This window comes from Centruroides vittatus, unplaced genomic scaffold (assembly GCF_030686945.1).
Source record: "Centruroides vittatus isolate TY-2023 unplaced genomic scaffold, ASM3068694v2 contig_329, whole genome shotgun sequence".
Classification (NCBI taxonomy): domain Eukaryota; kingdom Metazoa; phylum Arthropoda; class Arachnida; order Scorpiones; family Buthidae; genus Centruroides; species Centruroides vittatus.
Window position 1 is genome coordinate 3,574,171 of NW_027122113.1, and position 23,466 is coordinate 3,597,636.

Consider the following 23,466-nt stretch of genomic DNA (forward strand, 5'->3'; position numbering starts at 1 on the left):
TCCGGTCGGTTGCTACAGCTCAAAGTTTAGGTACTGGTCAGGGATTTAAAAAATGTTCGTGTAAAACCCAGTGTGTCAACAAAAAATGTTTTTGTTTTAAAAATAATGTTCTTTGTAATTCCAAGTGTCATTTTAGTAATCCTTGTTGTAACAAATGATTTTATGGTACGTTTCCATAAATACCATTTATACGCTGCATAAATTAGATAAATTGCTTCTTTTTCATTTTAATTGTCTATCATTAGTTTAATTTCATTTTAGATAAATTGTTTATTTTACACTTTAACTGTCTCTCATTAGTTAATTTATAGAATACCTAGTTATTTCATAGAATAACTAGTTAAAGTCTCAAATTAATAACATATTACACACTTTAACGGACACGATCAGTTATTCTATGAAATAACTGCATTAAATACTTTAACGGTAACATCTATACAAAATGTGGATAGAACGATATAAATTCGATAATTCTTTCAAATTGAAATTTTCTCTCGAAAGCAGATCAGAACTACTGTGGAACTTGGCTTAATGAGCATAATTCGTTCCAGAATCTTACTCGTAACGCGAAATATTCATTGAGCGAAACAATTTTTCCCATATAAATTCATGTAAATACAATAATGCGTCCCATGCCGAGAAAAATACTCAAATATTTTATGTATAACGTTTATTCAAAGACAATTATACAATATACATGGAGAGTGAATCATCATCATCATTTCTTCTAGCGCAGAATGAACCAACTTTGAATGTCAATTTGATTTGCAGAAAACAAAAAAATCGAAATACAGTAATTTCTAATTAATTATAGCCTTTACATAACCTAAGAATTTGGCATATCGTTTGGCGTGTTTATTATATAACGGGCTATGGTTGTTGATGTTTTATATGTAATATGTGTGAACACAAGTTTGGAAAAATGTGTGATCACGGGCGACACTAAGAGGCTAGCGGAACGAGTGCTAAACACAGACCGATGTAGTATGCGCACAATCCGGGACTTCCCCTCTTTTCGTCACTCGTAATGCGAAACGTCGCTCGTTAAGCGAGTCATTTTTACAATTTGTTTTTCTCGTTATGAGAGGTGCTCGTTAAGCGAGTTTCCATTGTATAAAGATCAGTTTGAAGATGATGATAATTGTTTTTCATTTCATATTATACATGATACGGAAAAATTATTGAGCAAACCTCAAACTCGCAGAATCAGGTCACAATCTACAATACGGTATATTTCGTCGCAGAACCTTAATTTAAGACGAGATATTTTGTAAGTAGTGGCAAAATGTTTTTCGGATTGTGCTCTTGTGATAAGACTAAATTCTTCTATCGACAATAAACAGTATATTATCTCAGACATTAACATTCTCTTCAAATTGCTGTTGTAAAGATTGATAAACAATTGACGGTTATTTTATTCAATGTTCTTTGTTTAATTGTTTGTAGTTATTACAATAGTTCGATTCTGTACCAAATCGTTATTCCACAATACAATAAACCAACAGGTTTCATCTTTATGACTGCAATTCGTCTCCCTTACATTTTTGCTTTCGTGTTCTAACCTTCATTCCCGAGAGCATAGAGGTAGGAATGCATTGTATTCACTTCGCATATTATATAATTAATAGTATGTATTATTTACAGTTATTTTGTATGTATCCTAAAACATATTAATAAAAATAATCGATAGTAAAACGAAAGAAAACAATTTTAAATAATTCCGAGCAAATTTAGCAGCAGTATTTTTTCAAAAATAAGTAGAGCGATGCTTAAAAATGACTTAATGTTTTTTTTTTTTTTTTAATTCGGACTATTAAAAATACCACATAAATGTAGCTCGTCATATACAGTGGGTGGTCGGATAACGAACACTTTCGCGAAAGATTTTTATGTTTAGACAACGAACATATGTTCGGATAACGAACACCTCAGAACAAACACAAGAAGAAGCGACGTAAAATAATAGCGAGGTTGAGGCCGAAGTTTTAAACGCGAAAACGTGTACGTCGGACGTTTAGCTCCGCTTTCCTGTAAGCCTAGAAGTTTGACAATGGTGTTTGGAAAGTCAGTGGAATCATGCTCGACATTCCAAACGCCATTGTCAAACTTCTAGGCTTACAGGAAAGCGGAGCTAAACGTCCAACGTACACGTTTTCGCGTTTAAAACTTCGGCCTCAACCTCGCTATTGAATATTGATTGGTCTTCCCTTGTCTTCAGGCAACAATTTGAAACTTTTCGGAGCGCAGGAGACGTCGGCATCGACGCTCATTCCGGTATATACCGATCGGATAGTATTCCTCCTGACTTTGAAACTCTCCCTTGTAATTCCAGCCTTTTATTTTTCTGACAGAAAAAATTCTTTTATAGTATTCGCCAGACTGTCGGGCGGGCAGTTTGTTAAGTTTTGCGTCGGTTTTTATTTTCGAAAGGTGAGAGTATAATAGCAAAGGTAGAGAGTGGGAAGAAGGTGTCCGATGTTGCTGGGCAGTATGGCTCATGACTAATAAAAATGCAAGACTGTGTATATATGTATTTTTATTATTATATAGAAATAAACATAGTAAGAAAGTATATATTTTTTTATTTATTTTTTGGGGTTTCCAGAACAAATTAATCAAATTCCCATAAGAATCTATGGTAAATCAATAATTGGGTAATGAACAAAGTCTTGGAATGGATTATGTTCGTTACTGATCACCCAATGTATATAGTTTTATGTATGAAAAGTAGATAACGAAAAGTTTGTGATACATTAATAGGATTTGGGGAGTGGACTTTAATCGTTCTAAACAAGGAGCTAAATGAAGAAAACGTTTATTTTATTTAAACGTCGTCAGCCGGAGGAGGGATTTCAGCAGTCCCAAAACTATAGCAAGAAAACTCAGTTCCGTTTAAAGCGCTTTACACAATGTTGTCAGTCTATAAACTTGAGATTTTCGTGTTCTGTTGGCCACGTAAACGGAGATAAATATCACTTTAGGACGCTTCTATCTTGACCAGTTAAGTGAGGTCGCCACCAGGTTGGAGTTTGATTTATATTAAAACGTGCAGTTTTACAGAGAATTTCACAGGTTGCCACATAAGAGAAGTTTCATTGTACTTTTCCAATAAAGCGATTCTACTTCAGAATCCTAAGTTATCCTTCTGTGTTCCTCCTCTTCCAATTAGTATTAAAACAATTTAAACTCTACATATAATATATCCTGTATAGAATTGATTTTGAGGTGATGACAATATCTTATTTATAAGAAATTTGTTTCGTAATTGTAATGTTTTAATACAGCTGAACTATCTGAATGTATTAAAATATTACACGATACATTCCAATATATAATAATTCTTATTTTATTGATTAAAATTATAGAAATTAGTGGTTTTGTTTGGTACTTTTTTTTATTTTTGTTTTCCAATTTAATCTAAATTTAAAACGTTTCCTAAAATGTTACCTAAAATAAAACCTAATTTTATCCGCAATGTTTGACTTTTTCACTTTGTATTTGAAATTCTCTTATATTGCTAATTAATAACAACCATTAGCCATAACGCATTTAAATTTTAAAAAATTACTTATAAATAACTAATGAAATATGTGACGTGAATTTGATCGGTTCGCGATGGAAATTGCTTCAATATTCATTTGATAAACAGGAAATTTTCAAATAATAAACTTTTATTCATTGTTTGTTTGATGTTTGCCAAAGATTAATTTTAAATGTTCTTAATTAAATTTTTATATATTTAAATATAGTCATTTCCTTTCAATTTTGTCCTCCAGCTCCCAATTCGTAAAGAGCGTTGATCAGGTTGGAAATCTGATCTTTATACTCCTGGAAAAACACCAACTGAAACGCAAAGACGAAATCGTTAAAGAACGAAGCTGTAAAATCTACATACTAATGTTAACACTACGTCCTACTCACTCCTATGAAGGTTAAAACGGTAATAACTCCGGGAATTAGGAGGATTTTACCGACCATCACGAAAATCGAAAATGATTTTTCTTTGGGACGAAAATCCGATTCGAATGCGGAATTTTCCATCTCGTTCGGTCGTACGTAGCATTTAGCCAGAGAAATGCACTTCTCGGCTGCGCACAAAATGCGATAGACGAAAATTTTCAGCCAATGCATAAAACATTGACGTGCCGATGCAAAAGCCCGATTTACGTAATTGAACACGTTCACCAACGTATCCCCCAAGAAGCGGCATGTCGAAGCGAAAGAACCTTCACTCGTATTATCAAAATCTTTTCCTGTAGAATATAACAGGTAATTATCACAAAAATACGTAACCAAATTTGTGAATAATTGATTAAAAATACCTTTCGAGCATTTCAAGGCCGATGAAATTGCGACGAAATACAATAATATCAGCAAAGTTGTCGATAATTTGAGATTCATTCTGAAAAGAAAAGTTGTTAAATCTCTCTCGTGTCGAACAATCAATGGAAAAACATCGTGCTTAATTAAGTCTTCAGTTCGCAACTATAATGGGTGGAGGTAGGACCTCAACATATCTCCCTTTACTCTTACCTCAACTTAATTTTTTCAATAATTTTTTAAATAAAAACTTTCAATGTCTGTCTGATTGTTCTTTCTTCTATATTATTTTAATAATGTTTAATTGTTGTATTGTTTCAATAACGCGTAACAATGGGTTCGATTTACTATCGAATTTATTAACTGTCTAATTTCTCACAAACAAAAACAAACTTTCTTTTTGTAATGTAAAAATTTTGGGTTCGGGACCTGAAACGTCGAGAAATGCAAAAATTGATGTTACTGTGTATGGGGGACACGATTTGTTCACCCAGTTTCAAGCTTAATTAATAGCGAAGTTGAAGCCGAAGGTTTAAACGCGAAAACGTGTACGTCAGACGTTCAGCGCCGCTTTCCTGTAAGTCTAGAATTTTGACAATGGCGTTTGGAATGTCGAGCATGATTCCACTGACTTTCCAAACGCCATTGTCAAACTTCTAGGCTTACAGGAAAGCGGCGCTGCACATCCGACGTACACGTTTTCGCATTTAAAACTTCGGCCTCAACCTCGCTAATAACTCTTGTGCTTTTTGTCGAAAATTTCTGAAATTTTGCAGGGAGGTTTGTTTATTAGGAGGTTTGATGCTATTAAATTTTGGTGGTTAAAGATCGAGGGATAGGGAGATAAAGAGGGTCGCGTGTATCGCCAGTAGGGGCAGATTTTACTCGTTATTAGCATTTGCATTTTTAAAAAATAAAGCCCGTCCCTACCCTCAAAATTGAGCTTTTTGTCACTTTATAATAATTAAAAATATAAAAAGTTTTTTAATTTGTCTATTAAAACAAAGAGAAAAAGCTGGCAAAGAGGAGTACATTTCGGCGGGATAATTTTTAATTGAAAAAAATGGAATATCTTCGTTTTATATTTGAGAATTTGTTTGACTACCTCACGAGTCTGTTATTTAAAAACCTTTTCATGTTTTACGTATGACCTATAAGATTTTAATTAAAAAGTCTTTATAAAAACTTACATTACATTAAATTATACAAAATGTGATTATAATGTTATATGTACTTTCTAAAAATGGAGTGAGTGATCAAAGTAAAAATATGTTTCAATGACCTTAAAAATTATACGTAAAAAATTTAAGATAAGATCAAATTATAAATGTAAAAAACGTATTTCCGCATTCGGGAATCGAATCCGAAAACAAAACCAGTCTGCAAACACGTGAACCCATATGTTCCGTATGGTTGTAGAAAAACTGTTATCGTAATTTTCTGGAAAATACCTGAATAATGGGCAGGGGCGCCTGTACATTGGGTCACGTGCCTCCTTTTCATCTCGGTTGCCGTTTTCCTAATTCCCAAGGCTCCAAAGGGGTCCAAACAACAGAAAATTCGTGGCTTCTAGCCTATTCTGTAAATATAAAAAAACTAATGAACAATGTTTGTTCATTGACCCATACGATATGTTGTCCAAAACCCCATTCTTTGTTTTCGAAGCCAAACTAGCCCCGAGGGTGTAATCAGCGCCACTCTGTGGGAGCGCTGATCCGACGTTGAATCATAGTGTTTGAAGCTCCTTGCGTAATGTACAGTACGATGGTTTTTTTCAATAGCTTGTGCCCCTCCTTTTTCATAATCTGCGGGCGCCGCTGATAGTGGTCTTGGGGATGTAGTAGAGTTTAAGTACAATAAATACAATACATCCACAAAATTTCACCGAAATCGGTGATTCCAAACTGCCAGGTGCCATGTTAATATGAATCAACAACATAACAACAATTATATATAGTAATATCGTGTGTACGCACGTTTTGAATAAAAGGTTGAAAGTTACGTGGATGGTGTCTGCAATGCAAAATTTATCAAAACGAGTTAGTATTATGGGAGCCACAAAAATATTAAGTTCGAAAGGGGCCAAAGGTCAGAAAAAGGTTGAGAAACGCTAGAATTGATGAGAAATTTTCGTTTCTATAGTTATATCATGAAATGAACTTAACGAGACTTTAAAACAAGTCCATTGGCTTCTTGGCTGTTAGGCTTATTTACGGAATTAGAAGGTTATAGGTAAGGTTAGCAGCCTTAGGTCAATGTTGGAATCTGAAAAGGCAGAGAACGATAATAATTTAGAAGTATTGGATAGCGACAAACAAACTGATGAATATTAGCATGTTTCTATGATAGATGAAATTTTTACAAAGTCTTGTTTTCAGAAATATTCATTTTATTTGAAATACATTTTCAAAAGTGATTTAAAATTTTTAAGCCAAAAACTAAAGTACTGTACATAATAATTTGATAATGGTGCAAATTAAGAATTTTTGAAGATAATTTTATTAAAAATGAGTATTTCGTACGTACTTGATTGCTTGTTCTATTTGAAATTGTTGAAATTAAGCTTTAGAGAACATATCACAAGCTACTTAATGCTTCCAACAATTTCAAATAGTTAGTACATAGATTGCTTGTTCTGATCCCAGGTGTGATAAATTCTCTAATTATAGCAAAGTACCAGTACATCAAAAAAGAAAATCGGACATTTACGTATAAAAACTTTTTATTTGAAATAAGCTATACAACAGATTAAAATAAAATTTCATAAAAGGTAGGGGAAACTTGCTTAATTCGTACTTCGCTTATATCTCAACTTCGGTAATAGCTATTAGTGCCTTTAGTGACAAAAAAAGTAAACAACAGTCGGCCATATTACCATCTGACAGACAACACGCTGTTACGCCGCTTCCGACAAAAATATTGAAAAGGTAAGTTTTTTTCAACTTTTTCTGTAATATTTTTGCACATTTCGTAAGAACGTTCTTCAAATTGGATCGTGTATAAGTTTTTTAACTATCTGTGACGTATTAATGCGTATTTTTGTGATTTCACCTGATGTGATGATATATGAGTATTTGTTGTCAAATTTCTTGGAGGCAAATGTAAAACTTGTTCGACTCTTGCGCCTATTTCGTACTCCAGGCAAGTTCTTAAAACGTACTGGTACGATTTAGGAAAACCATGTTAGATGAATGTCACAATAAGCTATTGCCGATTTGTAAACTGTTATTTTTTTATTAAGTTACTGATTTCAAAAATAACCGCAAAAGTATGATCAAATGCACACGATGTGAGATATGGGTATATGAACTTTGCGCAGGAACCAATAAAAAGCAACAGATTACAACTGCAATGACTGCCAAGAATTGGCGAAGACCATCAGCCGAATCTACACACGTATTAATACATTATTGATTAAGATTTTGATTCTTAAGATGCAAACCAATGATAGGATCTCAAAGTACGATTTAAGAATATATCAGTACGATTTAAGATGAATGGTTCTAAATCGTACTTTTTTAGTGTTTTTTTAAATTGTTTATTTCTCAGAAGTTTATAAGATTTATGCTAAATTTGATTATGGTAGTAATAAAATATTTCTCAAATAAAAGTTACTTAAAATGAAAAATAATTTTTGTTTATTAATTTCGATAATATGATGGTTTTTCCTTAAGGGGTACGAATTAGGCAAGTTTACCCTACCATTATTAATTTTTTAATTGTGGAATTTTAAAAATTTTATTTTCTTTTTATCATTTCTTATTGGATGACCATATTTATTTTAAATAATACTGTATTTTTTGGCAACATCTAACCATATAAATTACATCAAGAGCTGAGCCAGGAATGCTTCAGACACTCCAGGGCCGTGGCACGTTTATTGGGATCGAAGGCTAACATGGGAATTAAAAAGTCCATGAATTCTTGGGCATCGGATGATTTCCATTTGTATTTCTCTGTCAAAACACTGTGTAGATCCCACGGTTGCAACTGGTTAATGTGTTTCAGATTTCCTGTAATAATAATAATAAAACATTATTTATCTGCATATATAACCAAAAGCTGCATTTCTTTGAGCTATATTTAAATATTTTGGCTAGACTTTTTAGTATCTCGCTATATACAGGCTACAGTTAATTCATCTCATGTGTAACTTGATAAATCAATAATCCCAAGAATATAGAAAATGTAGTTGAAAATTAGGAAGAAAATTTTTGTAATCATCAATACAGCCATTTCAATTTCATAAACAATATCACGTCTGTGTTTCCATTCAAATTTTTCTCAAAAGTTTTGACTGTTTATAGATGCCATTTTATTTTTTCTTGAAGGTACCACGTTAACCTGAATATTGGTCTATGTTCTTTTCAGTTGTAAGGAGCAAAAAAAAAAATCACTCCTGACTTGTATTAACCCATCCTGCAACAAGTTGCTTAACTTGACCAATAATGTAATGATTGCTCTTGCTGCATTGGCCTCAAATCCTCCCATATATAAGTAATTTTTGAATATCACTTATTTACAAATTATATCGAATCTCTGTTCATTATAACAATGAAATTGAAAATATCATTTACAATAGTTGCTTGATTAATGAATGCATTTCTTTCCTAATTTCACTTTCTTTCATAGCTTAAATTATTATTCCAAAGAAAGCCTTTTTCATGCTGAAAATTCATAATAAAGATTATTTTACTTATAATATGCTTTAAGCCATGGTTCTCAATCTGTGGTCTGCGGAACATGGGTGCTTCATGAAGCCACTTTAAGTGTTCCGCAAAAAAATCAAATATACAATTAAGAATTGTTGCAAAGGAAAAATCAATACAATGTATAATAATTTTTGTATGGGAATGTAATCTGCAAATGCCAATGACGTCATATACTAGACCAAGTGCACTCTTGATTTCAAGGAGGTTTGTCATCCCTGCTTTAAAGCTGATGTAAGTGTTCCATGGAAAAAAACATCAAAGTTTAGTGTTCTCCGACTTCAAAAAGATTGAGAACCACGGGCTTAAAGTAATAAATTTTGTTTCATTTATATGATGATCGTATTTACCTCTTTTATTGAAAAAGTCTCGAGAATATTTTCCAGAAAAAATAATATGCTTAGGAATTTCTCCAAGTAGTTCTATTATATATGCCAAATGATCTTCATCTCTTGTATACTTCTCACCAGAATGAGGATCAAATAAGTAATCACCTGTAGCTAGTTCAAATGCCTACAGATAAAAGAATTATAATTAATGTTTTAAATTCTAACACTGGAAAGAATTTACATGTCAAGACATTGCCATAAGTTTAGATCTCATTTTTAGTGTTATTGAGAATATTTTGACATTCAATATTCTCAATAACACTAAAAATGAACTTAATTTTAGATCTTTCAATTATCCAATACAAAGATTATTTTCCATGTTATCATACTATAAGAATTATTTTTTTGTACATTGAATGAAGCAACATTAATCAAAATGAATTAGTGTATGTGTAATTCAAAAATAGTTAAGACATTTCTTAATGAACTTTTTGTATGTCAGTACAATCAGTACAATATACAGGATGATCCAAAAGTCAGTTCACAGAAATATTTTTAAGATTATTTTATGGGTGATTAAAATTGGTTTGGTACAGATGTATCATTTTGCAATTCATATATAAGCAACTGCATCAAAAAATATCTAAAACTGAATATACATTTGAATATTTTTTCTATTTTGTGAATATTGTACAATGAATTTGGCAATGAAGAAATTAAATTTTCCAATACTAAATTCCAGACAACATATCAATTTTCCTGAAAGTACTAAAAGAAATCTTTTATAAAATAAAATTATATTCTTTTAGTTTATTCATTTTTTTTTTATAAGGATAAATCCATAATTTGTAACAATTCAGCTTACCAAACAAGCCGTAGACCAGATGTCTGCTGGAGGTCCATAATTAGCACCCAGCAATACCTCAAGAGATCTGTATTGCCTGGTTTGAATATCTTCCGTAAAATGTTGATTCTTTAAGACAAAATATGATTTTGAAATCGAAAACTGAAAATAAGATTTGTAATCTCTGAAAATTAAAATTGTTCTTACCACCCAGCATGCATTTCCAAGGTCTGCTATCTTAACAGAAAGAGCTGATATCTGATTTAGAGAATTTGTAAGTTTATCTAAATATTGATCCTCTGTGGAAGGAAGGAAAAAACAAATCACTAAGAAAATGAATTTTATTTATTATTATTATTAATTAAAAGTTTAATTACCAAATTTGTTTAAAAATTCTTCTTCAGAACAACTTTTTTCTATATTAATTCCTGGATACAATTCAATCTGTAAACAGAAAAATGTTTTAAAATTAATTAATGTTTCTCGTGTGTAATTGAGAATATTGAATTAAAAATTTGTTGCTGACCTGAATGTTTTCATCAGTCTCAGACTTTTCCAATTCCTGAACTTCCATTTCGATCAATTTTTGTTGCCAATTGGCTTTCTTTTTCAATTTCTTCTTCTTGTTTTTTGACAAATTTGAATTATTACAATTTTTTAATTCTCTTGGTGCATTACAAACTAAAAAAATGATTATAAGTTTAACATGTATATTATAAATTAAACATTATATAGAAAATAAATTTCACTCTGACACACACCTTGAGACGCCAAAGGTCTAAGTCCAAGTTTCTGGCGTTGAATTACTTCATACGTTAGCTTTTTAATGTAGCTTTCATCAACTGTTATTAACACATTTTCTGGCTTAATATCTGTATGAATAATATTGCATTTTGTATGGAGATAATGTAGACCTTCCAAAACCTATTGGTTATAAGATCAGCATGATTATTAAGTTCTTAATGTACAATAATGATTTTCATTTAAAACAAGAAAATCACTGGATCCTCAATGAATATATATGCTTTTTTTGTATTTGTATAATTTTATCAAATCTTTTTAAAACATGATTCAAATAAACAAATGTCTCATTAAAATCATATAATTATGGAAAAGAAATAGTCAACTGATTTGTTATTGATATGATTATTATTGAAAATTGTTTTCTGTTATACTTATGTATATGATAAGAAACATTTGTTTATGGATCTAATTCTTGTTTCCACTACAAATAATCAATGTAAAAAGTTTCTTACATAATTTTTTTTTAATTTTAAAATTAACAATGTATTATTTTTGTTCATAAAGATAACATTTGCAAAGTTTCATAGTTGTAAAAGTATTGATAATTGTACAGAGTACTGTAATATAGTTATTTAACAACAACATTACTAAAAAAGAGTATGTAAAAATAGGAAAATTTTGGTAACTTTTATTCTCGAAAATAAACAAAATTTACAGAGTAAATTTCAGAATTATGTAAGCTGTAAAAACTTAATGTTTTTAATTTAAATCACTGTTTTCCTTAATCATCATTTATTATTAATTTTTGTTTGTCCACTTATTTCTAAGGATATATTTACGAAAACATATGTTGAAATTTTTATATTACTTCATTATATTCTTATATAAAATTTACTTTGCTTGTATCAATTGTATCAATCTGCTTAAAAACATTCTCATCTGAATTTATATCAAACTTTATTATAATCTCAAAATACAACTTAGTGCTATTTTCTGTTTAAAAAATTATATAAAATTACATTTAACATTACCTGAGATATAATTGTTTTCACACACTGAATGGGTATTCCTTGATAGTTCGATCGAATAATTAATTTCAATAAATTATGACCTAAAACTTCAAATACCATGCAAGTATCTAATTAGTATAATTAAAAAAAAAAATCAATCTACATTTTTAGAGCAATTCTTAATAAAATGTAAATTTAAACGCAGTATGTTTTTATGAATATAAGAATTACGTTTTATATTTCATCACATATAGAAAGGATACGATTTCCATTTATGCTGCTTATTTGAAAATTATCTAGAAGTTGGATGACTCTCTCTCTGTATGGATCACCTAGATCAGTATTTCTAACCTTGAATCAATTATTATTATTATTAGTATAACTGCAAAGATATTACCATAAGATAGTAATTTTGATTAGGATATATTACACTTCTCAATAACTTGATTTCGTCAGCAGCACTTTCTGTAAAATGACTTGCACTCTTCACTAACTTTAGAGCCACAAATCTTTTTTCCCTGTTATAAACAAATTATTTAAAAAATAATACAACTAATTTGATCTTAGATTACACTTTACAGATGCTATTAAATGATGTAAATACAATTTGTAAAACAATTTTCATTGGTAATAATATATAAAATTTAGATGCCAAATTTGGTATCACAATTGGTATGCATAATTAGTATTCTTTATCAATACAAAGGCTGTGGAGTTGATACACAAATGCTTTTGAGTCTGACTCCAACTTTGACTACTCAAGTTCATGATACTAACTATATACTTTTTAAATCAATTGAATGCAAACAACATACAAGACATTCCATCACCATCAATGGGAACCAGACTATCTTTTAGAACCATAACCTATTAAAGTTCAGAGCCAGTCCATTTTTACTGATTCCAATTCCAGTAACTCAAGAATTGCTTTTGATTCTGATGGACAATACTGCCCAATATCTAGTATGAGAAAGGTTCTGTAATTATTACAGATATTGGGGGTATTGATACAAGATACTAATTAGGCATATCAAGTGTACAATTTGATTTTTTAAGTATTTTGGAGATAGAATCTTTAGCCTTGGTGCAGCAGATGATCTTGAGTATGTCCTTGATAAAATACAAATTTGAATCATATAATTGTAATATCTAAAAGGTAATATTAAATATAAATCATACATACTGGTATAAAACTGAGTGCTGTATCAAATATCATACATACTGCTGAAATTTGATCTTTTGGATAGTGTATTTTTTTTTTAAATTACATATAAATAAAAATACACATTAGATATATGTTTTATATTTTGTTATATTGGATAATTTTTATTAGTCTAATTTAAATATGTTTATTATACAGGTACACAACCGAATTTCTGCAACTGATGGTCCAGCATCCCTTTAATCTGGACAAAATTGCAAAAAGGGAACTTGTAATTCTTGCAGTCATCAGACTACCTTACTGGGTGGTCTCAAATAGCATTGTGTGTTGGGCATGCTTATTAACACTGCACTTTGTAGTGATACTGCAATTTTGTTGCATTATTAGTTAATTTTGTTTAAATTTAAACTTAGTTGTGGCTTATAAGAGAAATGAGTGTGTCAATAGTCATATCAAACATAAACACTATCTGTATTGATCCGAGATAACTGTTGAAAAAAATATGGACAGTAGTGTTTCAGTATGCAAGCTGCATGACATATGTGGTATTGATTCATCAACTGTATTTCATTTTTGCTTAATCATCTTGTTTCACTAATGTATTAATGTATAAGTAACTATATATCATTTATTTATTGAAGTTTCTAGCAGTCCTTGGTGTACTTTAGACATGAAAGAGAGATTATTTATGACCACAGTTGTTCCAGTAAAATGGTTAATCCAGCAAGGCTTTGGAACCTAGGATACTGGAAATTCAGTGATGTACCTGTACATAAAATTCAGATGCATTTATAAGAAATATTTAACTATTCCTAACAGATACTACAAGACACTGTCCTAAACATTAATGAAAAACATAATATATTTTTTCATAATTGCCAATAAATTATAAGTATTTTTGTCATATATATTTTATGAAACATCATTTTAGAACTTAAAAAAATATATTAAAAAATTTACTTTAATTCATAATTCAAAATTTGTATATAAAATTTAATATGTATATGTATATATACACATATATCCATTACAAAAATTAATAACTTACTTTGAATCCCAGCAAAGCCATACAGTGGAAAAATATCCCCATCCTAACTTGCGAATTATACGATACTTACTGTTTAACACATCTCCAATTTTTATGGGACAATACCCTCCTACACCAGAGTATAAATGTTAGAAATTATTCTGAATTATCATTTTATTTCAAATATTAAAACAATAAGACATTGAAAAAATATTATAGAATTGTCTTAATAAAAACCTATGATTATAATTCCAAGAATTATGAGAGCAGTAATTTTCATTTAACCTATTATTAATTAAATAAAATTGTTTTTTTTATAAAACTATACACATCAGATTATCAGACTTAGATTGTGTGCATTTCCTTACATTAAATTAACATCAATAATTAAAAAAGTAATAAAATTACAAAAATCTGAACATTTCTACAATGAATATGCATCCATTTTCTGTACATAGTGAAGTATTTCAGTAACAAATTGAAAATGATTAGTATCAGGGGCAGCAGAAGCATTGCATTGAAACATATCATGCACTAAAATATCATTTAACAATTAAAAATGTAAAGTAGTTAATAAAAAATTCAGCAACGAGTTGCATGAATAACTTTCCTGGCTATTATGAGATTTTATTTAGAAAAATAGCTTTTATTTTTTAATTACAATATAATAAAATTGTGTGTGGGTGCCATTTGTTATGAGATTTTGTTATAAAAATCTTTTAAAATTTTTTTAATTACTATAAAATGGCAAAAAACAAATTTTATAAAAAAAAAGTATAAATGTTAATAACAAGTAAAATCATCATTAAGTCTGACCCTACTGGAGATACACATGACTCCTTTATCTCTTCACTCCCTCAACCTTTAACCACCAAAATTTAATAGCATTATTGCCCCTCATACATAAGCCACCATGCCAAATTTTGTTACTTAATCTTTACCCCATCCTGAGTTATTAAGCAAAATAGACACCAACACACACACACACACACATGGAATTTTTTTGCTGTTTTTGGATTCAGGAGGTCTCAAAAGGTGGAGGTTTAAAAAAAGCTCTCAGGGTCAAATTTGACACAATTCCAATACTTTCCCTTGTAATTTATACATAACAGCTGGGAAAATAAAAGCACAGAGATCTGAAGTATTGTTTTAATATAATATACACTGTATATGTAAAATCTACTTAACAAAAAGGTTGTTATAAATAATTAATAAAATATTATTTATAAGCTTTAAAATAAAAATTAAGCTTCAAATAATAAACTTTGAAATAATAAAATAAGAAAAAAACCATACTGATTCAAGAGAGTAATACAATACAAATATTTATCCTAAGTAAAATACTTTCAAGCAAACAAGCCCATTTGGATAGTTAAGCTTAAAATATTGTAATTACTATTTTAAATAAATTTAGTCCGTTCAACATTTATTTTTAATTCAATTTAAATTGTAGATTTTGTTGTTGAAAAAATAAACTATATTGTGCCATATAGAAGTTTGTATCTGGGTTGAGGCAGACAGTGCCATAACTAGCCTTTTATGCACCCGGTGCGAGCATCTGTAACTACACCCAAAAACTATGATCCAAAACTTGGTCCAGGTCATTTCTGCACCCCCCCAGGGTCTACACCCTGTGCCTGGGCACCACCCTAGTTATGGCACTGGAGGCAGATACCAAAAATGATAAGATTAAGGTGATATTGAACATCAACTGGTTGCATCAAGTCTCTTTGGACCTTCGTAGTTAAAATTGGGCAATTGGTTTTATCTATTGTTGACTTTAAATGTTGTTTGAATTTTGTCATCCACATTTGGCTTTGAGTATTACTGTTCCTGATTAGCATGTAATTTAATGATTTTTTGTAACAATTATAGTTATAGTAAATTCATCAAATCATCTTAAATTTATACCATTTTCATAATTAATTCTATCATTATACTATTTTATAGTCAATACTAAATTTATACATGCAATATAATCACAGTTCAAAACTCATTAAAAGTACAACTCATTTATATTTTAGAGATAATTTAATCTTTCATCAAATTCAATACTGACTATTTCATTTAAGAAAAAAAGATATAATTTATTCAAATAACCCTTAAATACTCAAATTTCATTGGTTTTAAATTTGGAATTTACCTTTACAATAATCTCTCTGATCTTCTTGTTCGTCCTCAGAACTGGAAAAAATTTCTTTGTTGCTTGTAGATTCCGATTCTCTAAATAATAAATTAATCGTAAAAATTAGAATGAAGTTTTTTAAATGTATCTTATGCTAAATACTGTTAAGGTTATTTGATTTTTGTGTATATTCATAAAATACTTCATACATTAAAAATATATTAAATCAGATGTCTAGTATAAATGAATATTTTCTATAAATGTAATAAATTTTAAAATTTATAGAAATTCAAATTTTTAATATTAAATTTTTGAAAATTTAGAATTAGAATTTTTTTTCTTCAGATAATGAAGAGAGATGTTTAAATATTCAAATTTTATGTAGCTGTAGTCAGTATCGAGAGTATGCATGACAGCGAAAGGAGCCTATTTCTAACCTTGGGTCCATTCATTCTGATCAAATGAAATACTGTACATAAATTTTCTTTCTTTTACTAATAAAAGCAATCATAACAAAAAATAAAATCTAATTTATAGGGTAAAAACCATTATAGGCCTGGGGAAATATCTCCAGCTTCACCTCTCGACAGCCCTGGCATTTAGTAGATTCACATTACAAAGTTAGTTTAAAGTTTGATTAAATTTTTTAATACCAATCAAATATCTTATATCAGTTTTATTATATTTATGAATTAAAATCTCATTTTAATGCCACTTTAGTTTTGGTTTAATTTATTAAAAAGTATTTTTTACCAGCAGAAGCATCACCTTTCCGACAAGTTATTAAAACTACAGATATTAAAACCTCGAATTTCAGACATTACTACTAAATGAAGTTTAAACAAAAGATTAGATATATACATAGGAACACTAGATTTGCTAGAAAATACTTCATAAATTTACATATCATCAGATGCGTGGCAATCTTTATACCAACAATAACAGATGATAAATTTAAAAAACTTTTGTGAATTCTTATTTATACTTATATTATTTTGTATCATGTTACACACAATCATGCATTATTTATGCATTTGAACATTTTAAAATTATTTGAAAACATTCAAATACATAAATAATGATATCACTGTGCTAATGCATTCCAAAATTGAATTTATACTGGAATTTCATTTATAAGGTTCATCGGTTTGCATTTTTCTGACATACTTTATTCCAGTCTTAGTGTTTGAACTAAATTTATTATTATAATAATTTTTTCCTTCAATATTTATAACTATTTCTTTCATTTTGTCAAAGAAACATTGAAAGAAAATTTATTTAGCTGTATTTTACAATAACTTTAAGAAACTTTTGTAATTTGGAACCTAAATGAACAAAAAAGTCACGCAAGAAAAAAATCTGTAGGCGTTACTTTTAGTACAATATCCATATAATTATATACGCAGTATTTACCTAAAGTTAACATCTACTCAATATATTTATATATAGACAATGAGTTAAGCATTGCTTCCTTCTTTACCTAGCAATAAATTTTTCGTTTTTGTTTTTAAACCCGTTCTTCTTTTTTCCCTTCTTTGCCAAGTCTGAAAACAATAAAAAAAAATACGAATAATTCATTATATTTTTTAATCAATAAAATAAACGATCAACACTTCTTACATCTTTTGTTCCTATCCGAACTCATTTTCATTTGAACCGGCCGCCGACGCCTCCTGTGTATACTAATCAGTGTTGCCACATGGTGTTCAAATTGGATGATTTTATGGTTTAATTAAAATTACAAATAAATTTAATGTAAGCGTTCTTATGAAAAGAAAAATATTCGATTTTATTCAAAATGTATTTTTTTAAACTGGAAAATAATTACAATAATCGTTTTCTTTTTTTAACGATTTTGCCTTTAGGGCAAACCGAAAGCGTCTTTTTTAAAAGCCTATTATAGGTTAGGCGAAGTCCACGAAACTATCAAGGAACGGATTCGATATATATAAAATCTACTCGTTAAAAATTTCTGAATAAACTCTGTATTGAATCCTGGTTGCCTGGACGGATGGATGGCCGAGCGGCTAAGGTGGTAGCCTACCACTTTGGAGATCCGGGATAGAATCCGAACGGGTCGAAAACTTCAGGAATGTTTCGGAGTGGTCCGTTTTGGATATGTCAGGCCCGTTCCTTACTATCCCGCTGCCCTCTTATGAGCACAGCCTTAATAGGCTTGCTAAAAGACCCTCTAAGTAGGCACAGAATGGAAAGAGTTAATAGGATCGATCTTGAAGGTAGAATAGCCGAGGCGATCAACTTATTGCTCTGGGGAATTCAGAATAGAATCCTGATGAACAACCCCAGGAATTTTTCACGGGCGGTCTGTCGGGCCTAGCCTCTCTCCTTCCGGCTGAACCTACGATAACAATGAGAAAAAAAACATTGTAATTTTTTTCATTAGGATTAGCCTGAATGTAGTGGCAAGGGCAACACGAATGAAGGAGAAACCATATAGTTCTAAATATTATCAATACAAATGAAAAATGATGAGGGTACAGGGTTCGATATATCCGGGACAGATCGCCATAAACAATTCATGGGATGTTGACCCCAATATGCAACGTAAGCCTCCCATTGTTCGGATACCAAAACTTCGGAATTATCGAAAATAGTTAAGACTAGGCACCAAAATAGTGTCTAAATTGGATTTCTTACGGCCCGGAAAAATCTTTTATATACAGTGATTGATTGATTGGTTTGTTGGGATACGGCAATGCAACACATGATCGATCTGCCAAGGGGAAATGTCTCCCGGCAAACTGACTCTTATTTAGGTATTAAACACGTAAAGAAAACCGAAAAACACGTGGCCAGCTCATTAGGCAGGAACGAATCCACGACCCAGCTATAAGTGTTTAGTGGTTTTATCCACTGATAATTACTTTACAGTAAATCCATTAATGTAGAAAGAATGGCGGCGTATATACATTGGATTGTGTGGAGAAAGGATAATACTCCTTTCCTTTCTCTATATTATCCTTTTTCTATACAGTAAGGATTCTAATCTTTTTCGGCTGGAACAGATTTAATCCTTCTTTCTCTTAGACAGGTCGTCGACAGGAAAGGAGAGCTTGGAATTTTTCCCGTGCCTGGAGAAAAGACCCGTAATGATTCCTACCCTATAAAATTAATGTTATTTTTACTAATAAAAAAAATAAAGTCTTTAAAACTAGTCTTTTATGTTAACAAAACAGACATTCTACTTATTTTATTTGTTCAAGAGACAGAACAAAAAATAAGGCAAAAGGGGTTCGCTCTACCCCGAGAACCATACAGGCTCTCGATGGTCCTGGCAAAGGGCAGGGATAAGTTGGTTAAAGCGCTCAGAATTTTTATTAAGTGAAAAGGCTAACTTCACCTTTAAAAGTGGAGTTAGCTTTTTCATTTTAACGATTTTTTAAATTGCTGTTTTCTAATTACGATTTAAAAAATCATTAAAAATATGTAATCAGATATGAAATTGCTCTTGTTATTGTAAGAATTTCCAGAAGTGTGTCTTCAATTAACAATAAACAATTGGCACAAATTTACTTTTAAGAACTTTTATATAAGCAAGTTCTTCGATTGAATGTGACACTAACTTTTGATTCCGGCTGAAGGTTCCATATTGTAATTATAGAAACTTTTCTGAAATTAATGACTACAAAGCATATTAAGTGCCCTCTTAAAACTTCTAAGAATATTATAAAGGAAATTTATTAGCGAAATTTACTATTACTTCATTTAATATTTTAAGAATTGATTAGAGTATTTAAAATATTTCTCATAAACTGACAGTTGAGAAGCACCGAAATGGAATTACTCTGTCGGTATCATTTTTTAACACAAAATATTAATCTTTCCGAAACGTATATAATACTTAACGACAGAATTAATTAATCATTTATCATGTAAATTAAAATCAATAGTCTAATTAAAATGTAGAATTTATAAATATGCCCTTAATCATTGATTTTCATTGTTTACGTGTATTGTTTCGCCTCCTCTTCTTTTTAAGAACAGAAAAAGAGACTCATCTTCCACATCTCTTCTTCTCCTTCATCCAAAGGCATTTTGATTAATTTTGTTTATACAATATTTTTGACAAATTTTCCTATATAATTTTATTATTTTAAAAATAAAAAGCTAGTATTTTTCTAGTTTAAAGTAAGAGTCGAATTTCCAACAACGGACACCTCTAAACGGCGTCCATTTTTCCAGGATCGTTAAATAAAAGTGCATACAAAATAACCTCCAAACAACGGCCATTTTGTATAATCTCGTCAGTGGCAGTTATTCAGAGGTTTGACTTTACTATATTTTATTTGTTAGGAAAGTAGTTTCTTGATAAATATATTTATTATTAAACAATTTATTTAAAAATCCATTCATAAAGAATTCGTTCTAATGAAATTTTGTATTCAGAATTGATGAAACGGATTAAATTTATTTCAAATTTCTCTACAAGATTACTTTTAATTTGTGTTATTCGTCCCATTGAATACAACAGTAATAACGAAAATAATAAATTACCATTAAATGAATGAATAGGCACCTAAATATAATAGAAAGGTAATTAAATAGTTTCAATTATAATGGATTTCCTAAGTAATTTCTTTAAAAATATTGTTTCGAAAGTCGAATTGTGTTGTAAACACAATATTTATTTAAAATTCTAATTATCTAAGACTTACTGTAATTTCCCCATTGTACCTGAAAAACCAACTAAAAAAGCATCTCAGAGTACAAAATAAAGAGCTTTTTTCAACTTTCCAATTAAAAACTTTGAATTAAACTTTTATTTTTAATGTTCTAAGCTAATTTTTAACGGAATATTAAAGGATATCAGACATTACTTATTAAAGTGTTAAATTCCCTCTTCGTATTTCGCCCGTTTCCATCCTGTGAGGCCTTTTTAGTTGTCCTCATCATTGATTCGGCCATCCCCACGATGGGACAAACAGAAAAATCATAAAAATTGCACCGAACTCAGACTGTAGATTCTATTTTTATTGCTATTTTATTTACTTCTTTAGTATTTTATAAAAGAATAGATAACGAAGATTCTATTGTATTTCTTTTTGCACCATGATACATATAGAAATTTGGAAATTCATATTGAAAATATTGATTTTTAAAATGTACACCTTACTGATCTTTATGGAACTCTAAAGAAATTGTTTAAGAAACTTATATTTTTAATTAGTAATAAATTAATTAAAATTTCTTAAATGTATGTTTTAAAAATTTGCAGAAAATTTTCCGAAAAAGCCCAAAATTTTGGTGACAAAAATTGTTTATTCGCACACCATCAGATGGCACTAGCAGGATGTCATTGAGGATTATTCAAGAGGCATTTCGATCGGATATTTATATTCAAATATTCATTTATTTATTAATATTTCATAAACATTCATCTCGTCCGCCCATATCACTTAATGGAACGACAGCATCACTCGGAGATAACTAATAATGAAAAATACGCTCTTTGTTTGCGGCCATTTTATTGCTCTCGCGCCTCTAATGAAAAATAGTTTTTTTTTTTTTTTATGAGAATTCAATGTGGAATTAGAATTCTCAAATGAAACATTACAACACTTAGTTGAAAATGGCGAATTAAATTATAAACTCGACTGCGTTATTACAATTTTATAACAGTAAACGACACAGAAGATCTGAAAGCATTACACGTATGCTACTATCTTTAATCCCATTTTCGAATTTAGTGCTTAACCGATTTCAAATTCTAACCACAACAATTTGGAAAACTAAGTTTATTACGCTGTCTTTGTACGGGCTAATGGTCATTTCGGCACAGCAGGATTTGACAGTTGACAAGCGAGACAAATGTGTGATTGCTAAGGTGCTAGACCAACGCCTCTCTCTTCTCCATTAGCTTCGTTATCTGCGTAGAATATTTAATAGCTCTTACTGTACTTCAATAACGGTTTATTGCGGTGACTCAATTAATGGACACCAATTATCCTAAGTCGATGACGTCACGCGCGTACATACCCCCCTCTCGACAAGTTTGCCTACTTGTTATTGTCTACGTGGAGAAAGTGTAAATCGGCTATTTATTTGCTAAATCCCACTCTCTCCCCTCTATTATCTCTAGTAGTTTAATGAACGGCAAGCAAATTCTCTAGTTGCAAAGGTAAAACTCGGACACATCACAGTTTGGCTTTAATTAACGAATACTTCACTTTACCGGGACAATTCGTCTGTCGATAACGCTGTATAATCGGGCGAAAATAGCTCGAATGGGAGTTCGAATACATTCGAAAACGTAGTTTAACAGATGGGAAAGCATTTAATTGTTAAACCAACTCGCGGAATTATACCTAAATGAAAGCGGTAATATAATTTATCCGAGAGAATTTTCTTCGATTCTTTATTAGGAACGAAGATTAACTGTAATCCAGGAGAAGCGGAACGTAACGTAGCGAAGTTACCTCATTAACTGTTGGCTCCAGTCGTGATTAGTCTTCGTCTATCCAATATTCCGATTGAACAAATACGGAATGAATAATTAGGTTTTGGTTCCTTCCTTCATCTCCAATTGTGATTGCTGCGCGTTTATTTTTATCCTTTTTCACTTCGCTTCTCTCATGATTCAACGCCTTAACACCCGTCAACCCCTTTGTTTTAATTCGCTAATTTCTCCTTTTCCGTTTATAATTAACGGATATTTTCGAATCATTTTTTAGCATTAAAGATGATTCTCGACCAAAAAGTATTTATTTATTTTCCTTTAAAAAATATTTGGATAAACAGGAAAAGAAAAATGGTCGGAGGAGAAAGAAATTCCAGTTTAAAGGAAAGTCCCCTCCAACCTGAAAAAGTGTTTTATTTTGAAGGAAACAAACCCAATTCCAACCAAGCTTAACATTTGCTGTATTTTCTGTATTTTTCTATAACAATTTTTTTAAAAATAAAATAAAATAAAAATAAAACGATTGGAAGGACAAAAATGTATATGGATTGAAATGCGCCAAAAAATAGCCCTGATCGAAATAATTTTACGTGTTAGAAGAACTCGGAAATATATATATATATCGATTAAATAATAGATATGGCTAAAAATAAAGCCTCATAAGTATTACTGATATGAAATTTCCATTCGAATTACAGATGACAAGAACATTTCCTTTTCCTAAAATGGCTTTATTTCTCATCCATATTAATTTTAAAAAACTTTCATAATTATTTCG

At 30.3% G+C, this 23,466-nt stretch overlaps 1 protein-coding gene across 1 annotated transcript; it reads right to left on the reverse strand.

Moving 5' to 3' along the window:
* Positions 1-8,086: 8,086 nt before the first annotated feature.
* Positions 8,087-17,985, reverse strand: LOC136973798 (SRSF protein kinase 3-like). The gene is made up of 14 exons (XM_067268568.1): positions 17,891-17,985; positions 17,751-17,814; positions 16,289-16,368; positions 14,167-14,275; positions 12,387-12,474; positions 12,220-12,307; positions 11,978-12,084; positions 10,964-11,126; positions 10,729-10,883; positions 10,580-10,646; positions 10,410-10,501; positions 10,224-10,331; positions 9,380-9,542; positions 8,087-8,333 (listed from the first exon to the last, which is right to left on the reverse strand). The coding sequence occupies exons 1-14, from the start codon at positions 17,919-17,921 to the stop codon at positions 8,149-8,151; spliced, it is 1,500 nt and encodes a 499-aa protein (XP_067124669.1). The 5' UTR covers positions 17,922-17,985; the 3' UTR covers positions 8,087-8,148.
* Between the last annotated feature and the right edge of the window lie 5,481 nt (positions 17,986-23,466).